At 34.3% G+C, this 16,562-nt stretch overlaps 2 protein-coding genes across 2 annotated transcripts in view; both read left to right on the plus strand.

Annotated features, from left to right (window-relative positions):
- The window catches only part of LOC134848245 (surfeit locus protein 4-like), a 284,837-nt gene extending 279,995 nt beyond the window's left edge, over window positions 1-4,842 (plus strand). The window contains exons 4-6 of the mRNA XM_063865629.1: window positions 1,642-1,685; window positions 1,991-2,186; window positions 3,625-4,842. Of these exons, the coding sequence (XP_063721699.1) occupies window positions 1,642-1,685; window positions 1,991-2,186; window positions 3,625-3,885 (501 nt within the window). The 3' untranslated portion in view covers window positions 3,886-4,842. The remainder of the gene's footprint in view (window positions 1-1,641; window positions 1,686-1,990; window positions 2,187-3,624) is intronic.
- A 2,850-nt stretch (window positions 4,843-7,692) lies between these two features.
- The window catches only part of LOC134847527 (echinoderm microtubule-associated protein-like 6), a 64,156-nt gene continuing 55,286 nt past the window's right edge, over window positions 7,693-16,562 (plus strand). Inside the window, exons 1-6 of the mRNA XM_063864581.1 lie at window positions 7,693-8,001; window positions 8,507-8,666; window positions 9,026-9,124; window positions 12,423-12,674; window positions 13,286-13,421; window positions 16,223-16,444. Of these exons, the coding sequence (XP_063720651.1) occupies window positions 7,766-8,001; window positions 8,507-8,666; window positions 9,026-9,124; window positions 12,423-12,674; window positions 13,286-13,421; window positions 16,223-16,444 (1,105 nt within the window). The 5' untranslated portion in view covers window positions 7,693-7,765. The remainder of the gene's footprint in view (window positions 8,002-8,506; window positions 8,667-9,025; window positions 9,125-12,422; window positions 12,675-13,285; window positions 13,422-16,222; window positions 16,445-16,562) is intronic.

The following is a 16,562-nucleotide window of genomic DNA, read 5'->3' on the forward strand; positions in this document are numbered from 1 at the left end:
CCACGATGAATTAGTGGTGGTTTTTTTTCAGGAGAAAGTTTTTAAAATTTGTTCACTCGCAAACTTGATTTTGTGGGGGTTTGATGTTTTTATCCTCAGTTCATTTCCTTTATTAAAGGATGGCAAGCGCCACTATCGAATAGCAAAAGTGTAAAAGTCACGAAACATGTAATCGACTTCTTGTTTGCAAAATAAGTTTTTTATTTCAGATATCCCGGGTTGAAGTCCCACCATTAGTTATTGCTTTTTCTGTAGTATTCCAATGATCGCTGTTTTACAGCGCTTATTCAGGCATAATTTCAGTAATGATTCCCTAAAAAATCAGCTCTAAAACTGAAGAAATTATAGTAGCTTTTAAATGAGAGTGTGAGTTAATAATCCCTATAACTTGTGTATATCTAAGCTGATGGTTGCGGGATGGAACCCCGGTAGTTCTCTTTTTTTCTTATTTTGATAGTTTTTTGTCGCTGTTTCATTGCTGAAAATTAGCCAAATTAGCGATAATCTATCGATATAGTTTGCTGCTGTGGCAATGAAAATCGATAATTTATCAATGGCAATCGCTGATTTTTTTCACTTTTTTTAATGTGAACTCAGCCCGTGTTCGTTATTGGAATAAAATTTACTTATTGGTCCATTTTTCTTAGAGGGTTAATTTTATCAAATAGTTGTCAATCGTGAGCTTTTTTTCTTCGAATTTTGGACTGGGTTGAGTGATATATCATAATGAAGCCCTTTCAGTCGTGATTCGAACCACATTCAAAAAAAATCCTAATATTTTTATAGTGTCGAGAAAAACTGGTTTGAAAAGTTTGATGTTATCTTAATTCGAGCAAATAAAGCAAGCGAGCAGGCTTACAACAGCTGAATTATGCCTAATTTGAGACCATAAAACCTAATTCTAAGCAAGTAAAACTAGTTTTTGGATTTTTTTAAACTTCATTTTGGGAACCTAAAACTTCAAAAAAAATTCAAAAATTTTCTGCACCAAAAAACAAAAATTTTCTGCGAATTTGTTTTTTAGTTTTTCTAGTCATTTTTCTACAAAAATTTTTGTCCAATTTGCCTATATTACTATGACTGTCTAATATGCTTTACATATATTTTAAAGTCGGATCTTTTTATCACACCAAGTAGACAAAACTACACTAATTTGGAAAAAAAAACTTTCTGAACCGGAGTTTTCTAAAGACTATGCTCGGAACATTCTGTGCTACTTGCACAGTAACCGGCTATCCTTGTTTTTGTTTTCTCTTTCGTCGAATGGCTATTTTTTCTTCCTGCCCTTCGATTCACTGTTCTCTAAGCTCTGAGCGTGCAACTCACGCAATTTTTTGTTCAACCTATAAAAAAGTTCGGTAAGATTCTAATTTTTTTTTTGAAACCCCGCTCCTCTATAGAAACCTGGGTTCGCCTGAGTGCTGACTTCTGAATGACCAACAATTTTGGCCCCAAGTGTGTGTCCCAATGAAGTGGGATGATTTTCTTGCTTAAAAATACAAGGCATCTTTTCATTGCAAATAATGATGTGTTTCAACTTTTGTTTCAATTAGAAAAAATTAAGTACTGCTGCGATTAGCAAGCGATATCATTAAGTTGATGTCTTGTTTCAAGGTTTCTAACTTGCTTGTTGTATTTCAGACATTCGCATACCACATCATTTACGAAGTCAGATTTCTTATGAGGTGAGTCTAATTCTTACTGATGAAGTATAACCTGCGTTTAATAGCTCGAAAGTACTAAATCATAATGCAATGATTTAATTAATAAAAAGGCATAATTATAAAAATTTAATTAAGCTGAGGTCAGTTTTACATATATAGAGAATTTGACACATTAAAAATGTCACAAGATCACAAAGCTTTAAAAGTGTTCTGTAACCGTATTTATTTTGAGAATTTTCGCCCTAGTAGCTCAGTTTGTACTAGTTCCGAATATTCGAACAATATGCAAGCTTTTGCATGATTTTTACTTTTTTTGGGTTTTCAAGGAATTTAGCGTTAATCGGCGGTCTTTTGCTGCTGATGGCCGAGTGCAAACACGAGTCGAAGAGTCTGTTCGCGGGCATTCCTTCCATGAACTCCTCCATGCAGCCCAAGACATACTTCCAACTCACTGGTCGAATCCTCCTCATCCTCATGTTCATCAGTCTGTTCCACTTCGACCTACACGTTATTAGACTCCTGGTAAGAAACTGTTCAATCGCTGCTGAAGTTAAAAAGACAAGAAATATTTTAACTATTTTTGAATTCTAACTATAATTCTGTTCAAAAAAGAACCACCTTTTTTTTAGCTAACCTCATTTTGAGCAATGAAGATCTAATGAACACACAAATATTGTTGCGATACAATGTGTTCATTTTGAAAGTTTTCATTTTGATCAATAACCAGCGATTAAGTACAGCAATAGTACAGACTATTTTGTTCCGACTTTCGTAACGAAAGTAACGGAATATTTGTGCTCGGCGTGGGTTTTTTTTTCTTCAGACAAATTTCGACTTTTTAACTAGCCATTTTTGACGGAATTTTTAAATTATTTTTAAAGATATTGTTGTCCTGCGCTCAAATTTGAAAAGATATTTCACCTGTGATCATTTTTCGTAAAGTTATGGGGGTTTAAAGATTGCCAATTTGGGACAATTAACGCGCGATAGATTTCGCGCTATTAAAGCGTAAGCGGAGAGTTAGTCGTTCTTAGAAATCATTCCAAATTGGTTGAAAGAAGCTTATTTGCCATAATTGATTGGTTCCAAGCAGCGAAATCTATCCTTTTTGTACTTTATATGGCGTGTGGGGGGATGATTTTCATAAAAAATAATTTAAATTTTAGAGAAAAAAATTTTTGATTTTTTTATTACATTTAATTTTTTAATGTTTTTACTGCTCCATAAACCTTAAAAGGCAGTCGGAACATTCAGGGCTTTGCTCTGATACGAGCCTTCTTGTTTTTTTTTAAATTGACTGGTACTGCTAATGCGTCATAATTGGCATGAGTCACTCAAGAAATTTTGAAGACTCATGGTTTTACTTATTCAGTTTTTCCCAGTAGCGTTGTCAGTCTTATTTTTGCTTGTGCATGCGAAGTGCAACTTCAGCCTCTGTGTCAAAAGGTTAAAATAACAGGTGCAAACACTTTTTTGATTTGTAGGACCAGTCATGCTCTTGAATGATTCACATACTCTTCACTTTTTTGTAGCTTCATGAAAAGTCGATTAAATTTAGATAAAAGTTCAAGACAAATGTATCTGAATTAATTTTCTGAGCGAAATAAATATTTTCACATACAAAATAAGAGTACTTCATGCTTTAAGTTGTAGATTTTATGTCAGGATGTATTTGAGGCCATGATTCATTCATATCGTAATTAATTTAAGGCCATGGATTAAGGTCATATCGTAATTCATTAAGGTCATGATTCCTTTAAGTTCGAGATTCGTTTGAGGTCATGGTTCGTTTAAAATCGTGATTTTGTAAGGTCGTGATTTATATAAGGTCACGATTCATTTAATTTCATGGTTCAAGTAAAGTCATAATTGCATTAAGGTCATGATTCATTTAAGGTCATAATTCTTTTAAGGTCTGATTAATTTAGGCCATAGTTCATATGATCCTGATTTATTTAAGGTCATGGTGTTCGAAGCAGCCCTGATGACTTTAGTAGCTGTGGGTTACAAGACAAAACTATCCGCACTCATTCTCTCTGTATGGCTGTTTCTAATGAACTTTTACTTCAACAACTTCTGGTCAGTACCATACGGAAGAGTCTATCGAGATTTCCTCAAGTATGACTTTTTCCAGACCCTTTCAATAGTTGGGGGACTTCTAATGGTCGTCGCCCTAGGCCCTGGAGGCGTTAGCATGGATGAGCAGAAAAAGAAATGGTAGTTTGATCACAAAGTTATTCACGCTTTGCATAAGCGCGGGCTTAGTGCGTAATAGTTCAACAAAATGAGGGTCTTTTTACTAATTCAGACCAGATTCGGAGGTCTGAAAATTTGCAAATAAATTAAGTTTCATGAATCTGATTACTTGAACGTAATCGAGGGGTGAAATTTTCGAAACAATGTTAAGCAAATGAGATTCGATCTGATCTATTAAATAATTTTGGAAGGAACTAGTAAATTGACCTAAAAACGTAACTTAGTCAAGAAATACCCAATAATTACATGTACATATTATTTGTTTTATCATGTGGAAAAGTGTCTATAAATCTCATTTTATGAACATATAATACCAAGTCAACAGAAGTTTTTACAGGGTTGAAACTTTTTTGCTGAATATTTATGCAATTTTGTTGACTATTCTACTAAGTCTGATGTTAATGTAACTTGGTGAGTAATCCACTAAGTTTGGTCGATATTATTCTTCATATTTGCGTTTTGTGCTTAAATTGTAGCCTGAGCTTACGTGCAGCAATTCTTGGTTATATAATGAATTATCAGTTTCATAAACAGTAGAAATGGAGTCTTATTATTATTTTTTCTAGGTCGTTGATCATGAAGGATCTGGGTATAAAAATTATTCTGACCGAGTTTATTGTTTGTGTAATGAAAGTGCACAAATATATTTATGATATGTGTTTTATTGCATATGCCGTGCCATTAATGTTTGAGATGTGTTAAAATTGTGGTTGAAGTGTCGCTTTTTTTAAAACGGGCTCAGTTGTTTATATAAATTAATTGTTCATCAATATCACTGTTGCAGTTAAACTTTAGTACTTTAATGTTGAATTCAAAGTTTAAATCAATTGATATGCTACCTTTTTGTCCCAGGCGAATTTATGATAAATGGTTTCTCGAATGTATTGTCATATTCGCTGGAAAATAAATATTTAGAAGTGAACTTTTGTTAGATCCAGTATGAGGTTTTGATTCCGTCCGCGTCAAGGAATAGGAGCTTAAATGTAACGTCGTTGAAAAAGAAAAGGACTAAAAACATTCTCATGAGGAAGAAGCGTCTCTGTGTAAAGTTGGAGTTAGTAAAATATGCGAAGCTTAGTACGGATGGCATACAAAAAGCATAAGCAATGGGCTCTTCAGTCGAGGTTATCCTAGATCTTAACTCGAAATGTTCAAAAAAAATCGTATCAGTACGAAGCCTTGATTGTTCCGTTGCAACTGAACTGCCGAGTCTGAAGTTCGCTTATGGTGCAAAAATACATATTGGTAAAATCTGACTTTATTAATGCAATGCTTGATCAGTAAACTAGCCTCTATCCAATTCGGCTTGATTTCTGAGCCTGGCTAAAGGAATTATTTCTCCTAAACTGCCCTTTTGGCAGTCTTCAAATCCCAAATACTACTACTATTCTTTTTTCTAGCCTAAGTCGCAAATATTGGTGTCACTTTTGGGGCTCTCTTACGGCCTTTTGATAGCATGTGCTTTGACATTCCAATAGGAATAAATTTACACAGTTAAATACATTTAAAATTCTGGTGCCAGTTTTGAAGCAGTTTTACGTCTTTTTGACGGCACTTTTACGGTTTTTTATTTTACAACTATTCTTTTTTTCTAGCCTAAGTCGCAAATATGGGTGCCCCTTTTGGGGCCTTTTTACGGATTTTTGATAGCATGTGCTTTGACATTCGAATAGTAATAAGTTAACACAGTTGATACATTTCAAATTCATCAATTGAACCGAAAAAAGTTGTGTTTCAAACAACATAAACTTAATAAAAACTCGATTTCAGAACTTATGTAACGCAATGTCTCGCAACTTTTTGAAAAGCAAAATTTACACTTAAGGAGGCTTTATGCTTTTCAATTTAATATATGCAAAATTAGTGTGGATGCCTTCAGTTTGCTATATTCCAACCTATTACTTGCAAAAGAGGGCAGGGTGTGAGACTCCAATTCTCGAGGTCGCAGGTTCGAAGCGCATGCGTAGCAAAGCTTTACCAATTCAAGGCTTATTTCTATCTTTTCATATTTCGTTTCATAAAACTGCTTTTTGGTCGTGTTCTCGCCAGTGTTTGCGAAGCGCAGCTTTGCGTCTGTTTAATTTAAGAAGCAAACTCGAAAAGAACTTGCAAAACTTATGAACTTGCAAAAAGAACTTGCAAAACTTTGAAAATCGGGTATATATCATTCTCCATGTAAAATCATTAATACACAGGTCAAAATTCCAGAATGACTGAAATTTGTTTTTTATCATTTTGTATTTTAGAAACGCAGGTTTTTGTTTCGTTCAAATTTTATTCAGCATAAAAGTACCTTTTTCCTTTTTAACTTCAAGTCAAAATTATTTACTGAAATGGCAGCAAATTTTGCTCTCGAAAACATGTTAAAATGATGCGAAAAAATGAAGGAGTTCTAGTTTCTAGATGAATTTTAAGTTTCAGAATTCCCAGCGGAATAAAAAGTTTAGCTAGAGTAGTGTTTTTTACTAGGCCGCTTTTTACCCAACTTGCGAATAAAAAGTTTTTATTTGGTGGCATTTTAACTGTATAGCATTGATAGTTGAATAGCATCCGTTCTATCTGATTTATTGTTAACTTATGTTTGCCTATTTTCAAGCGATCATGGCGCAGCGGTGAAACACGTCATCTTCCAGTCAGAGTTTTGATTGCTACTCATTGCATAAGTTTCATCTTCTAAGGCTTATTTCTACCCTCACTTTTCTTTTTTTAAGAGTCGATGAACTTAGATAGACCGCGATGTTTTTTGGTTTTTTTTCCAGGAAGTCTAGAAATTTTTTCAGATCCAAATGTACTTTTCCGCGGTTTGACTTCTAGTTTTTTTTAAGCTCAGTTCATTTTCTTTGTTAAAAGGCAAGCTCAGTTAAACAGGCAAGCTTTTTAACTGAGTCTTTGGCAAGCTCAGTTAAGTTTTTTGATTGAGTTTTTTCAGTTTTTCGTTTTTTCAGAAAAACATGATTGACATATCAGTTTTTTTTGTTAAATTATGTTCATTGACTCCTTTCCAACTGTCTGTTGGCTATGTTTACCTTTTGGAGCTACTGTTTTGTTGTTTCAAATAGCTGTAAGTGATATATTTTTCTTTGAATCTAGAAAGTTGAAAAGTCAGTCTTGTTTTTCAGTTTCCTTGAGTTCGTTGAAATTTTTCAAACCCTCTTTTTTTCAAGTCTCTCTCCTTGAGTTCGTTGAATGTTTTCAAACCTTCTTTTTTCAAGTCTCGGTTGACTATCTTTCTTAAGCTTGCATGATTTTAAAATTTTTTACGGTATGCAATTTCATTGGTCCCAGACTTTTAATCGGAATTACATGTTTTCGTGGCATATATTTTTGTTTAAGCTTGTGACGCTTTGTGGAAGGTGAAAAGTTGATGATAACTCGTGTCCCCAAAAGCTCACTGTCCCTTTTTTGACTTTTTTTGAGAAATTACGTAATTGTTTTTAATTAATTACTTTAATCTTTGCATTTTGGGTTCCACAGTTGTCTGCCTATCTCTTAAACTGGATTTTTTCAATCTGGAAATGAGAGCATTTTAAAGAAAGATTTTATTTCTAGTATTGCAAAAATTTCAACAAAATTTTACTGACGTTTGTGAAATAAATTGTGAAACTAGATTAAAAATGATTTTAAGCGTTATCCAGCTGGATCCTTGTTTTTGACCTTCGAGGAGCCGTAAAGTTCAATGATTATGAGCCTGAATAAGTTTCCCATAATTACGCTATATGAATAGATTTTTGTCTAAAAGTTTAAAAAAGGAATTTTGAATTTATTTTAGATAAATAAATGTAGCATATAAATCATCATTCGTAAGTAAACGCCATAAAATCGAATTCTCGATACTTAGAAAAATAATGGACAGATTGGCTCCGAATTCACACCTGCGATTAGAGTGGGTGTATGGGTATAGAGGTCATCAATGTCACAACAACTTATTCTACGCTTCAACAGAAACTTCCGATGACCAGACTGCTCCGAACCAACAAGCAAATAATAAGATAGTGTATTTTGTAGCCGGAGTGTGTATTGTGTATGATGTTCTGCAACATAGACAGAAATTCTTTCTGGGACATAGTGATGATGTTTTGTGGTAAGTTTAAAAATTGATAACAGGCTTAAAATCATTATTGTCATCTTTAAAATGAAAAGATTTGATCATGTTCATCATTTTATAGCCTTTTCATTCGATGGGATTTCATGATATTTTATATGATTATAAATTCTTTAACGAGGACCATTTTAATGCTTTTTTGAATTTTCAATGGTCGATAGATAATCATATTCAAGCCCTTTCCGCCGTGATTTTCGCAACAAAAAAATCTTAAAACGTTTCTCTAGTGTCGAGAAAAAATGGTGATAAATATTCTTTTGTATAATTAGTTTATACCAAAGAGAATTGACGATGTTTTAGACGTTACACGACGAGTATAACACGTCTGAAGTAATTCGTCAAAAAAATTTACATTTTTTGGTTCTATTTTGCTTAAGAAAGGAAATAGCATGAAAAAAACCTCACCGAAAAAAGTTAGAAATCCCAGAAAAGGCATTTTTTAAACTTTCCATATTTTTCTAACTAAGGGTTTTCACATGCTTAGTTTGTGTCAGCATCCAAGTGGGGATCTGTTCGCATCTGGTCAGATAGGCAAAGACCCCTTCGTATGTGTGTGGGACTCAAAGGACTGCGAAGTGAAGTCACTTCTTCAGAATGGCCACCAGAGAGGAATATCGGCACTAGATTTCAGTCACGATGGAACAGTCAGTTGCGTTTTCTTGGATGCCGATTTTTTGAAGGCATTTTTGAGGGTAGCGTCAATTTTTTTAAGGGATATTTCAGTTTTGGCTATTCACTTTGTTGACTTGAATTGGGGCAAAGCATTTTGTTTGTTCGCTTTAAGAGAACCGGATGCTATTTCCTGTTAACAAAATTTTTTCACTAATAGTAAAACAGTGTGTAAAATATTCCATCTTCTGAGCTTTCGTGGTTTCGTAATATCTATCGCTAGTCCCAAACACTAGCTACAAAAATTGCATGAACGCTTATTGATTTATATTAATCCCTCAAATTGCGTTTAGTTTAGATATGTGTGTTAACTTCTGGTAGTGTTTGTTTCTAGCTCCTGGCAAGCGTGGGTCTCGATGACCACCATTCAATGTGTATCTGGGACTGGAAGAAAGGTCGGATCATCGCACAGCACAGAACCCATGGAGACAAGGTACGGTCTGCTTTAGAGAAAACTCGCTATTATGTATACCTTCGAGCTCTTTGGGCAAGTTTTAATTTTCGTTATGGGGGTTTACATTTTAGGATCAGAATTAACCCTTTTATTGTATTTTTTTAACGATTAACATTTTTTACACTTGCGAGCGTTAGTGTATTTGTACGAACCTTTTTTTTTCTTAAGTAACTTGCAAATAAAAGTGTTCATTATTTGGTGGCTAAGTGTTCATTATTTGGTGGCTTTTTAAGAGTAATGAACGTAGTGAAGACTCTTATATAGGTCTTGCTGATTTTTTTTTTGTTTTTTTTTTCAGGAAAAAGTCTTAAAATATTGATGCACTTAGGTATATATGCATTTTTTGAGTTCAATTGAAATTTATCTGCTGAAAGTGACATAAATAGCACTCTCCAAATACGAACGTGGAAATGGCGCAAAAAATGTGAACGATTTCTAGTTTCAAAAGTGGAATTTAATTTTTTAGATATCCAGCGGAATAAAAACTTTACCTATTGGTCCATTTTTCTCCAGTTGGGTTCATGTTATCAAAAAAGTGCCGCTCATAAATTGTTCCAGAAATTCTAAGAGCTTAAAGTGCATCAATTCGAAAGTTGAGTTTTTTTTCAATGTTTCAGTGTTTTTTTTTAATGTTTACTTGCGTTCATTACTCTTCACCAATCTTCGATTGGCTATGTTTTGATATAATCACCATCTGTAGCATTGGAAATTTCATAGCATCTGTTCTCTATTTTATTCGAGGCTATTGTTTGTGAGTAAGCAAGCGTCCGTGGCTGAGTGGTTAGTGCGTGAGACTCATATTCTCTAGGTCGCCGTAGGTCGCAGATCGAATCCGTGACCTAGCCGAATTTTTATCACTTCGAGGCTTGTTTCTATTTTTTCTTTTTGTACTTCGAAGAACTGATGTTGTCGGGCTCTCGCTAGTGTTTGCGAAGCACAGCTTTGCCCCTGTGTTGGTTTTTAGTTTTACCAATGGTCTGATAAACTTATTGAACTAATAACCAATTTGTCGAATCAATTTGGTTGAAAAAGGTCTGATTTAACCATTTAATTATGGCTAATATGGTAGCTTTAAGCTACAATTGAAGTGCTTGATTACCCTTGCGATAAGCAAGGTTATAGCAATGGGTACTTGACTTTTTCCTCAAAATAACTTTGTTCACAGGACTCATCTGGAACCCTGCTGGTACATTGGTTCTTATTGAATTGAAGTTTCTTAGTGTATCCTGCACACTCAGCCTGGAGGTAACGAAAACGCCCGGGACTGCAAAGGTCCTGGGTTGAAATCTGACCAGTACCTGTTTTTTTAAAACTGAACTTTTCTGTTTCAAATAAAATTGTCGGCCTAATATTTTTCTGCTTATGTTTTGTCGGCTCAATTGCCTCATCTAAGAATCGTTTTTTTTTGCTGTAAACAATTTTCATTGTTGCTTTTAGTATTTTAGAATCTTGAAAATCTGGTTTAATCGAAATTTTATTTTTTCATTGAATTGAACTTTTTTATCGTCTTGAAGGATTTCTGATCAAGTCAATGAAAAAATAAAATTTCGATTCAACCAGATTTTTAAGATTCTAAAATACAAAGCAACAATGAAAATTGTTTACATAAAAAAACGATTCTTAGATGAGGCAATTGAGCCGACAAAATATAAGCAGAAAAATATTAGGCCGACAATTTTATTTGAAACAGAAAAGTTCAGTTTTAAAAAAACAGGTACTGGTCAGATTTCAACCCAGGACCTTTGCAGTCCCAGGCGTTTTCGTTACCTCCAGGCTGAGTGTGCAGGATACACTAAGCAACTTCAATTCATTAAGAACCAATGTACCAGCAGGGATCCAGATGAGTCCTGTGAACAAAGTTATAGCTAAAAATGTACAGGAAGAGCGTGCAAAATATACACAGAAGCGTAGCTGAGCTTTGCACCATTTGCGATACAAAAATGAATGACTATGATTAAAATCAAACGGACAAAAAAAGGTTTTTGTCATTAAAAATTGCAACAAAAGCCCAAAATACACGAAAAAACCTGTACCATTGAAAATATACACGAATCATTCAGAATGATAGAAAGAAGCCGAATATTAAAAAAACGGCTTTTGTGGAATTAAACCGACAAATTTTCAGTATGCGAAAAAAAGCAGATCTCGACTGGAATCGAACTCCCGGGCTTTGTCATCAAGCATGGGTGTTACAGCAACTTGGAAGAAGGCTGAACCTTCAAAAAAATTGGGCTACGGAAACTAAGCCGACAAAAATAAACAGACGGACCATTGTCAGAAAAAGCGCAAAGAATCAAGAAGTTGTGATTTTCAATTTATAATTACCAAGCGGTAACAAAGCCAAAAATACTTGAAAAAGAAAATGATCAGAAATCCTTCAAGACGAAAAAAAGTTCATCTTCTTTTTCAAGTATTTTTGGCTTGGTTACCGCTTGGTAATTATAAATTGAAAATCACAACTTCTTGATTCTTTGCGCTTTTTCTGACAATGGTCAGTCTGTTTATTTTTGTCGGCTTAGTTCCCGTAGCCCAATTTTTTTGAAGGTTCAGCGTTCTTGCAAGTTGCTGTAACACCCATGCTTGATGACAAAGCCCGGGAGTTCGATTCCAGTCGAGATCTGCTTTTTTCGCATACTGAAAATTTGTCGGTTTAATTCCACAAAAGCCGTTTTTTTAATATTCGGCTTCTTTCTATCATTCGGAATGATTCGTGTATTTTTTCAATGGTGCAGGTTTTTTCGTGTATTTCGGGCTTTTGTTGCAATTTTTAATGACAAAAACGTTTTTTTTTTCCGTTTGATTTTAATCATAGTCATTCATTTTCGTATCGCAAATGGTGCAAAGCTCAGCTACGCTTCTGTGTATATTTTGCACGCTCTTCCTGTACATTTTTAAGTCGTTGTCTAGTGTCTAAGTTTTAAATACTATAAAATGTCGAAAACATGCATTAATTGATAATTGGTTTTAGTCATAATTTTGATTTCATTAAGATATTTTTCTATTCCGAATTTACGGTTTTCCCCGATTAGAGAAATTCGCGAATGTCTGCTACCAGTGCGAATAATTACTTATTATTGTAATCGTATTTTAATTTCTCATTTGAAGCTGAATGGTAATTTCCTTCAGAAAAGTCAGCCCAATCTTTCAAAAATATTTTCAAAAATTCGTTCTGTTTTTTGCTTGCAACTCTAATGTGGTCGGAACATTCTGTGCTTCTGACTGACACAGCAACCAACTTCACTTGTTTATCATTTACTTCATTCTTCTGTTTAAACAGGTGTTAGAGGTGAAATTCAACCCAACCAATAACTCCCGTCTCGTCACTTGTGGAGTGAAACACATCAAGTTCTGGACTCTATCCGGAAACACTCTAGCAGGCAAGAGTGGCGTGATGGGAACTGTGGCACCCCTCCAGACATTTCTGACGCTCTCCTTCGACAGATACGCGAATGTGTTGGCGGGTACTTTGAACGGAATGGTGTATCAGTTTGAGGAGAATAAACTGGTGAAAGCTCATCAATTGCATAAGGTAAGACGAACAAGACTGCTCGTATCAGGGCAAAGCGCTGAATGTCCCGACTGCCCATTAATTGGCCTCGAATTGTTTTTGGTGAATTAAATATAGGCAAAACTATAAATTTCAGGCTGATAATGTCAAACTTGTGTTAAAATTTGAGTCGTATATGAAATTAATTAGACCAATTAGCTTGTCTCAATTCAATTGGGAACGATTTTGCAGTGCGGTATAATTCTCCACGTATGAAGTATATTCCGAGCAGTTTAAACAGCCTCGTGGCAGGTTACAATAGTATCGTGCTGTGCTCACCTCGCTGGGCCCATTTAGATCAAGGGCTCGTTCTACTGAGGGAACAAGAGTTTTGCGAAATTGGTCTGAATAAAAACCACCACGAGCATAGAGCCATTACTCTTCGGAATCCAAATTATAAGGTTCCAAAAACAATATTTCTGTGAAACATTCCATATCAACTCAGCTAAGGCTTGAGAATCGGGTTGTTTTACACCGCAAAATTTAAATTTTATGAATACTTTTTGAAACACTAATCGGTTACACTGCTTTCCCTAATTGTCGCTTTTTGAACAGCAACGAATTGTCAGTTCATGGACTTTTCATATTGATAGGGTGCTGTGTTCTGTATGAGCTCGTGTGTAAATGGATACGTTACTGGGGGCAAAGATGGCCATGTTCGACTGCTGGACTTGAACTTCAATGTCATTCAGCAGTACAATCTGATGGACACTGAACAAGGATACCCAGGTAGTATTTTTCAACTCATGCAATAATTTTTTTATATCTAGCTGGATGTCGAATGATGATAATTGCAGCCTCCTGGTCGCAAACATTCTAAAATTGTTTACAAACTAAGCTGAAACGTCAATAAAATAGTTTAGAAGTCGAGCGGCGAATTTCGAACTTTACTGTTTACGATAAAAAATACTAATAATTTCAAATATAGAAAAAATATTAAGGTTCATTTCTCATTATTTAGTTACAAATATACATTTAACAAAAATAAAGGCAATTCATATTTCTGAGAGGATAGCCCACGAATCTATTTGAGTTTAAATGGCTGCCCTGTAGTCCGAACCTGTTAGAAAATCATGTAGAACAAGAAAATTTAGAGTAAACAACCAAAAATGAAAATACATTTCAAGCTCTTATTAGAATTAACATTATAAGAAAACAGAATATCCCTCTACATGTTGGGAGTACCGGTCTGTCGCATTAGACACGTATTGGGCTTACAGTCCCTTGGAGTTTGCAAATGATTAATCGGTGATAGGCCAACAAGCCGAAGGAACAGTAAACCGAAATTAAGATTACCCATCCAACAAGCCGAAAATTAATATTGTCAAGCAATAAAGAAACAATTGTTGCGTAATTCTGATGCAATTTATGTTATTCTGACCTAATTTCGGCTTGAAGATATGGCAGTTTGTAGATAGGACGGTTTGTTGAATATCCGCCGATAAATCGCATTAGACTTTGCTTGGGCTGACAGTCCCTAGGGATTTTCAAATGATTGATTGTAATGGCACTAGCGTAGCTTTAGCGAGCTTAGTATAATAGTCCGATTATTTTTTTTTTCAATTCAAGTAGCAAATGTTAGTGCCTTTTTTTGATGGCATGTGCTTCGACATTTCTATATCTAAATCATCAAATGACATTTCTGCATTTCTAAATCATCAAATGAACCAAAAAAAGTTATTTACAAACAACAGTAAAACAAAAACTCGATTTCAAAAGTTTTCCAACTCAATATATTAACTTATCAACTTCATACCTGCTTGTAAAACTGTCAAGGGTTTAACAACAAATGGTTACTTTTGTTCCGTTCATTGAAAGCGGGAGGGAGGTACTTTGATTGCCAGTGTTTTAGCTTTTAAAACAATTTAAAGCTAAAACAAACTGGAAAACAAATGTGCCATAAACAACAGGCTTATAATCGGGCAATAAGCTTTTATTCTTAAGATTACAGACCTTTCACGGGTGATTCAAGCGAGCGAGCAGGCGTATAATAGGGCAGGGCAATGGGTTTTTATTCTAATAAAGTTTGTTTTTGGATTTTTTAGCGCCTTCTTGGCAATAAAAAAATTCACTAAACCATTCTGCACAAGATTTGAAAGTAATTTAGAAAGATGTTTGATTTTTTCTTTTTCTATCCATTTTCGGAGAAAACGGTTGTCGAATATGCCTAATTTACTATCAATATCGAATATGCTTTATACACTATTACTATCGAATGAGCCTAATTTAATATTGAAATCGAATATGCTTTATTTCATATTACTATGGAATTTCGTAAGATCTAGGTTTTTCTTAAGAGCCTCTCATAACACACGAACAAAAAACGATGCAAATTGAAAAATGTTTGGAGTAATCCAACTTTGAATTGTGGTCTACTTTTGTTTTGCTTAAAAAATGTGTTTAAAGTGGTTTTTAAGGAAATTTGATCTGTCGATACAAAAGTAGAAATGGAAACCAAAGTCGAAATGAAAAAAAAGAAGAAAACAAACGTTAATATTTGGCATGACTTGAAATTAACTTAAAAAAACGATAAATTGTCCTTTTATCTTAACGGCGCGACTTGAAGCTTAATAACTGAATTTTTAGTTTCATATGTAGATTTTATTTTCTAGTTTTTTCGGCGGAATAAAAAGTTTGACTAGTTGTTTAGCTTCCTCAAATTGAATTGTTAGAATCAAAACTCATCTTTAACAAATACGAACCTTAAAAAAGTGAAAGAAAATTTTGAAAGAAATCGATTAGAAGAGAATTTTAAAGAATTACATTGAACAATAAGTTTTTCATTGGGCAAGTGTAGATGTACAAAGTTTAAGTTTGACATATTCAGGTCGTTTCTTTTTTTTAAAAGTTTTATCGAAACATGGTTAATCAATCAAATTTTCTAATTTCTAAACAGCGAAAATGAGCTGGAAAAATGATTTCTGGAGAAAAGTCAGTCTTTTTATCCTTGTTTATTAACAATTTTTAAATGTCGATGAACGCAGTGAGACTTATATAGGTCTTGGTGGTTTTGTTGGGTGTTTGTTTTGAGAAAAAAGTATAAAATTTTCTTATAACTACAGATGTGCATTCATACATTAATGCATTTATGCGTGCACCTAGGTATATATGCACAGTTTGAGTTAATTAAATTGTCATTTGCTGAAAGTTAGGTAAATTGTACTCTCCAAATACGAACGTGGAAATGGCGCGAAAAAACGTGAACGCCTTCTAGTTCTGAAATTGGTGTTTATTTTAAGATTTCCCAGCAGAATAAAAATTTATGCTTTGATCCAGTTTTTTCAAATTGTTAGTTTTATCGAAAAGTGTGTTGAAGTTTTTCAAAAATAATTCAGTTGTTCTTAGATTTCTTTGCGTTTATTGACTCTTTCCCAACTGTCTGTTTGTTATATTTAATTGTCTGTTGAATATATGTATGAATGTTTATTCATAACTGATTAACTCTGAGTTTTACCTGCTCAAATTTTTGATTATTTCAATGAGGGCTGACGATTGGAAAAGTGCAATTGATGCAATCGTTTCGTTTTTAGGTCTGTGTGTGAAAAGTGTATCTTGGAAGGACGATCGAATCCTGGTGGGAACCCAAAATTCAGAAGTGTTTGAACTAAGTTCTCGTTCGACCGATAAGGTCAGTCTTCTGGTTCAAGGTCACTCAGAAGGGGAGTTGTGGGCTTTGGCTACTCACACCACCAAGGCAAATTATTTCACGACCTGTTCAGATGACTGTAGTATTCAACAGTGGAGCATAACAGGTGAAAGGTTTCTCTTAATTATATATTTTTACCGCATTAAAACTTCAACAATTAACGTTTATTACCCGATGAACGTACGGTTTCAAAGAAATGAGCGAATTAAGTTCAATTTCGGTCA

This window comes from Symsagittifera roscoffensis, chromosome 6, assembly GCF_963678635.1.
Source record: "Symsagittifera roscoffensis chromosome 6, txSymRosc1.1, whole genome shotgun sequence".
Taxonomy (NCBI): Eukaryota; Metazoa; Xenacoelomorpha; order Acoela; family Convolutidae; genus Symsagittifera; species Symsagittifera roscoffensis.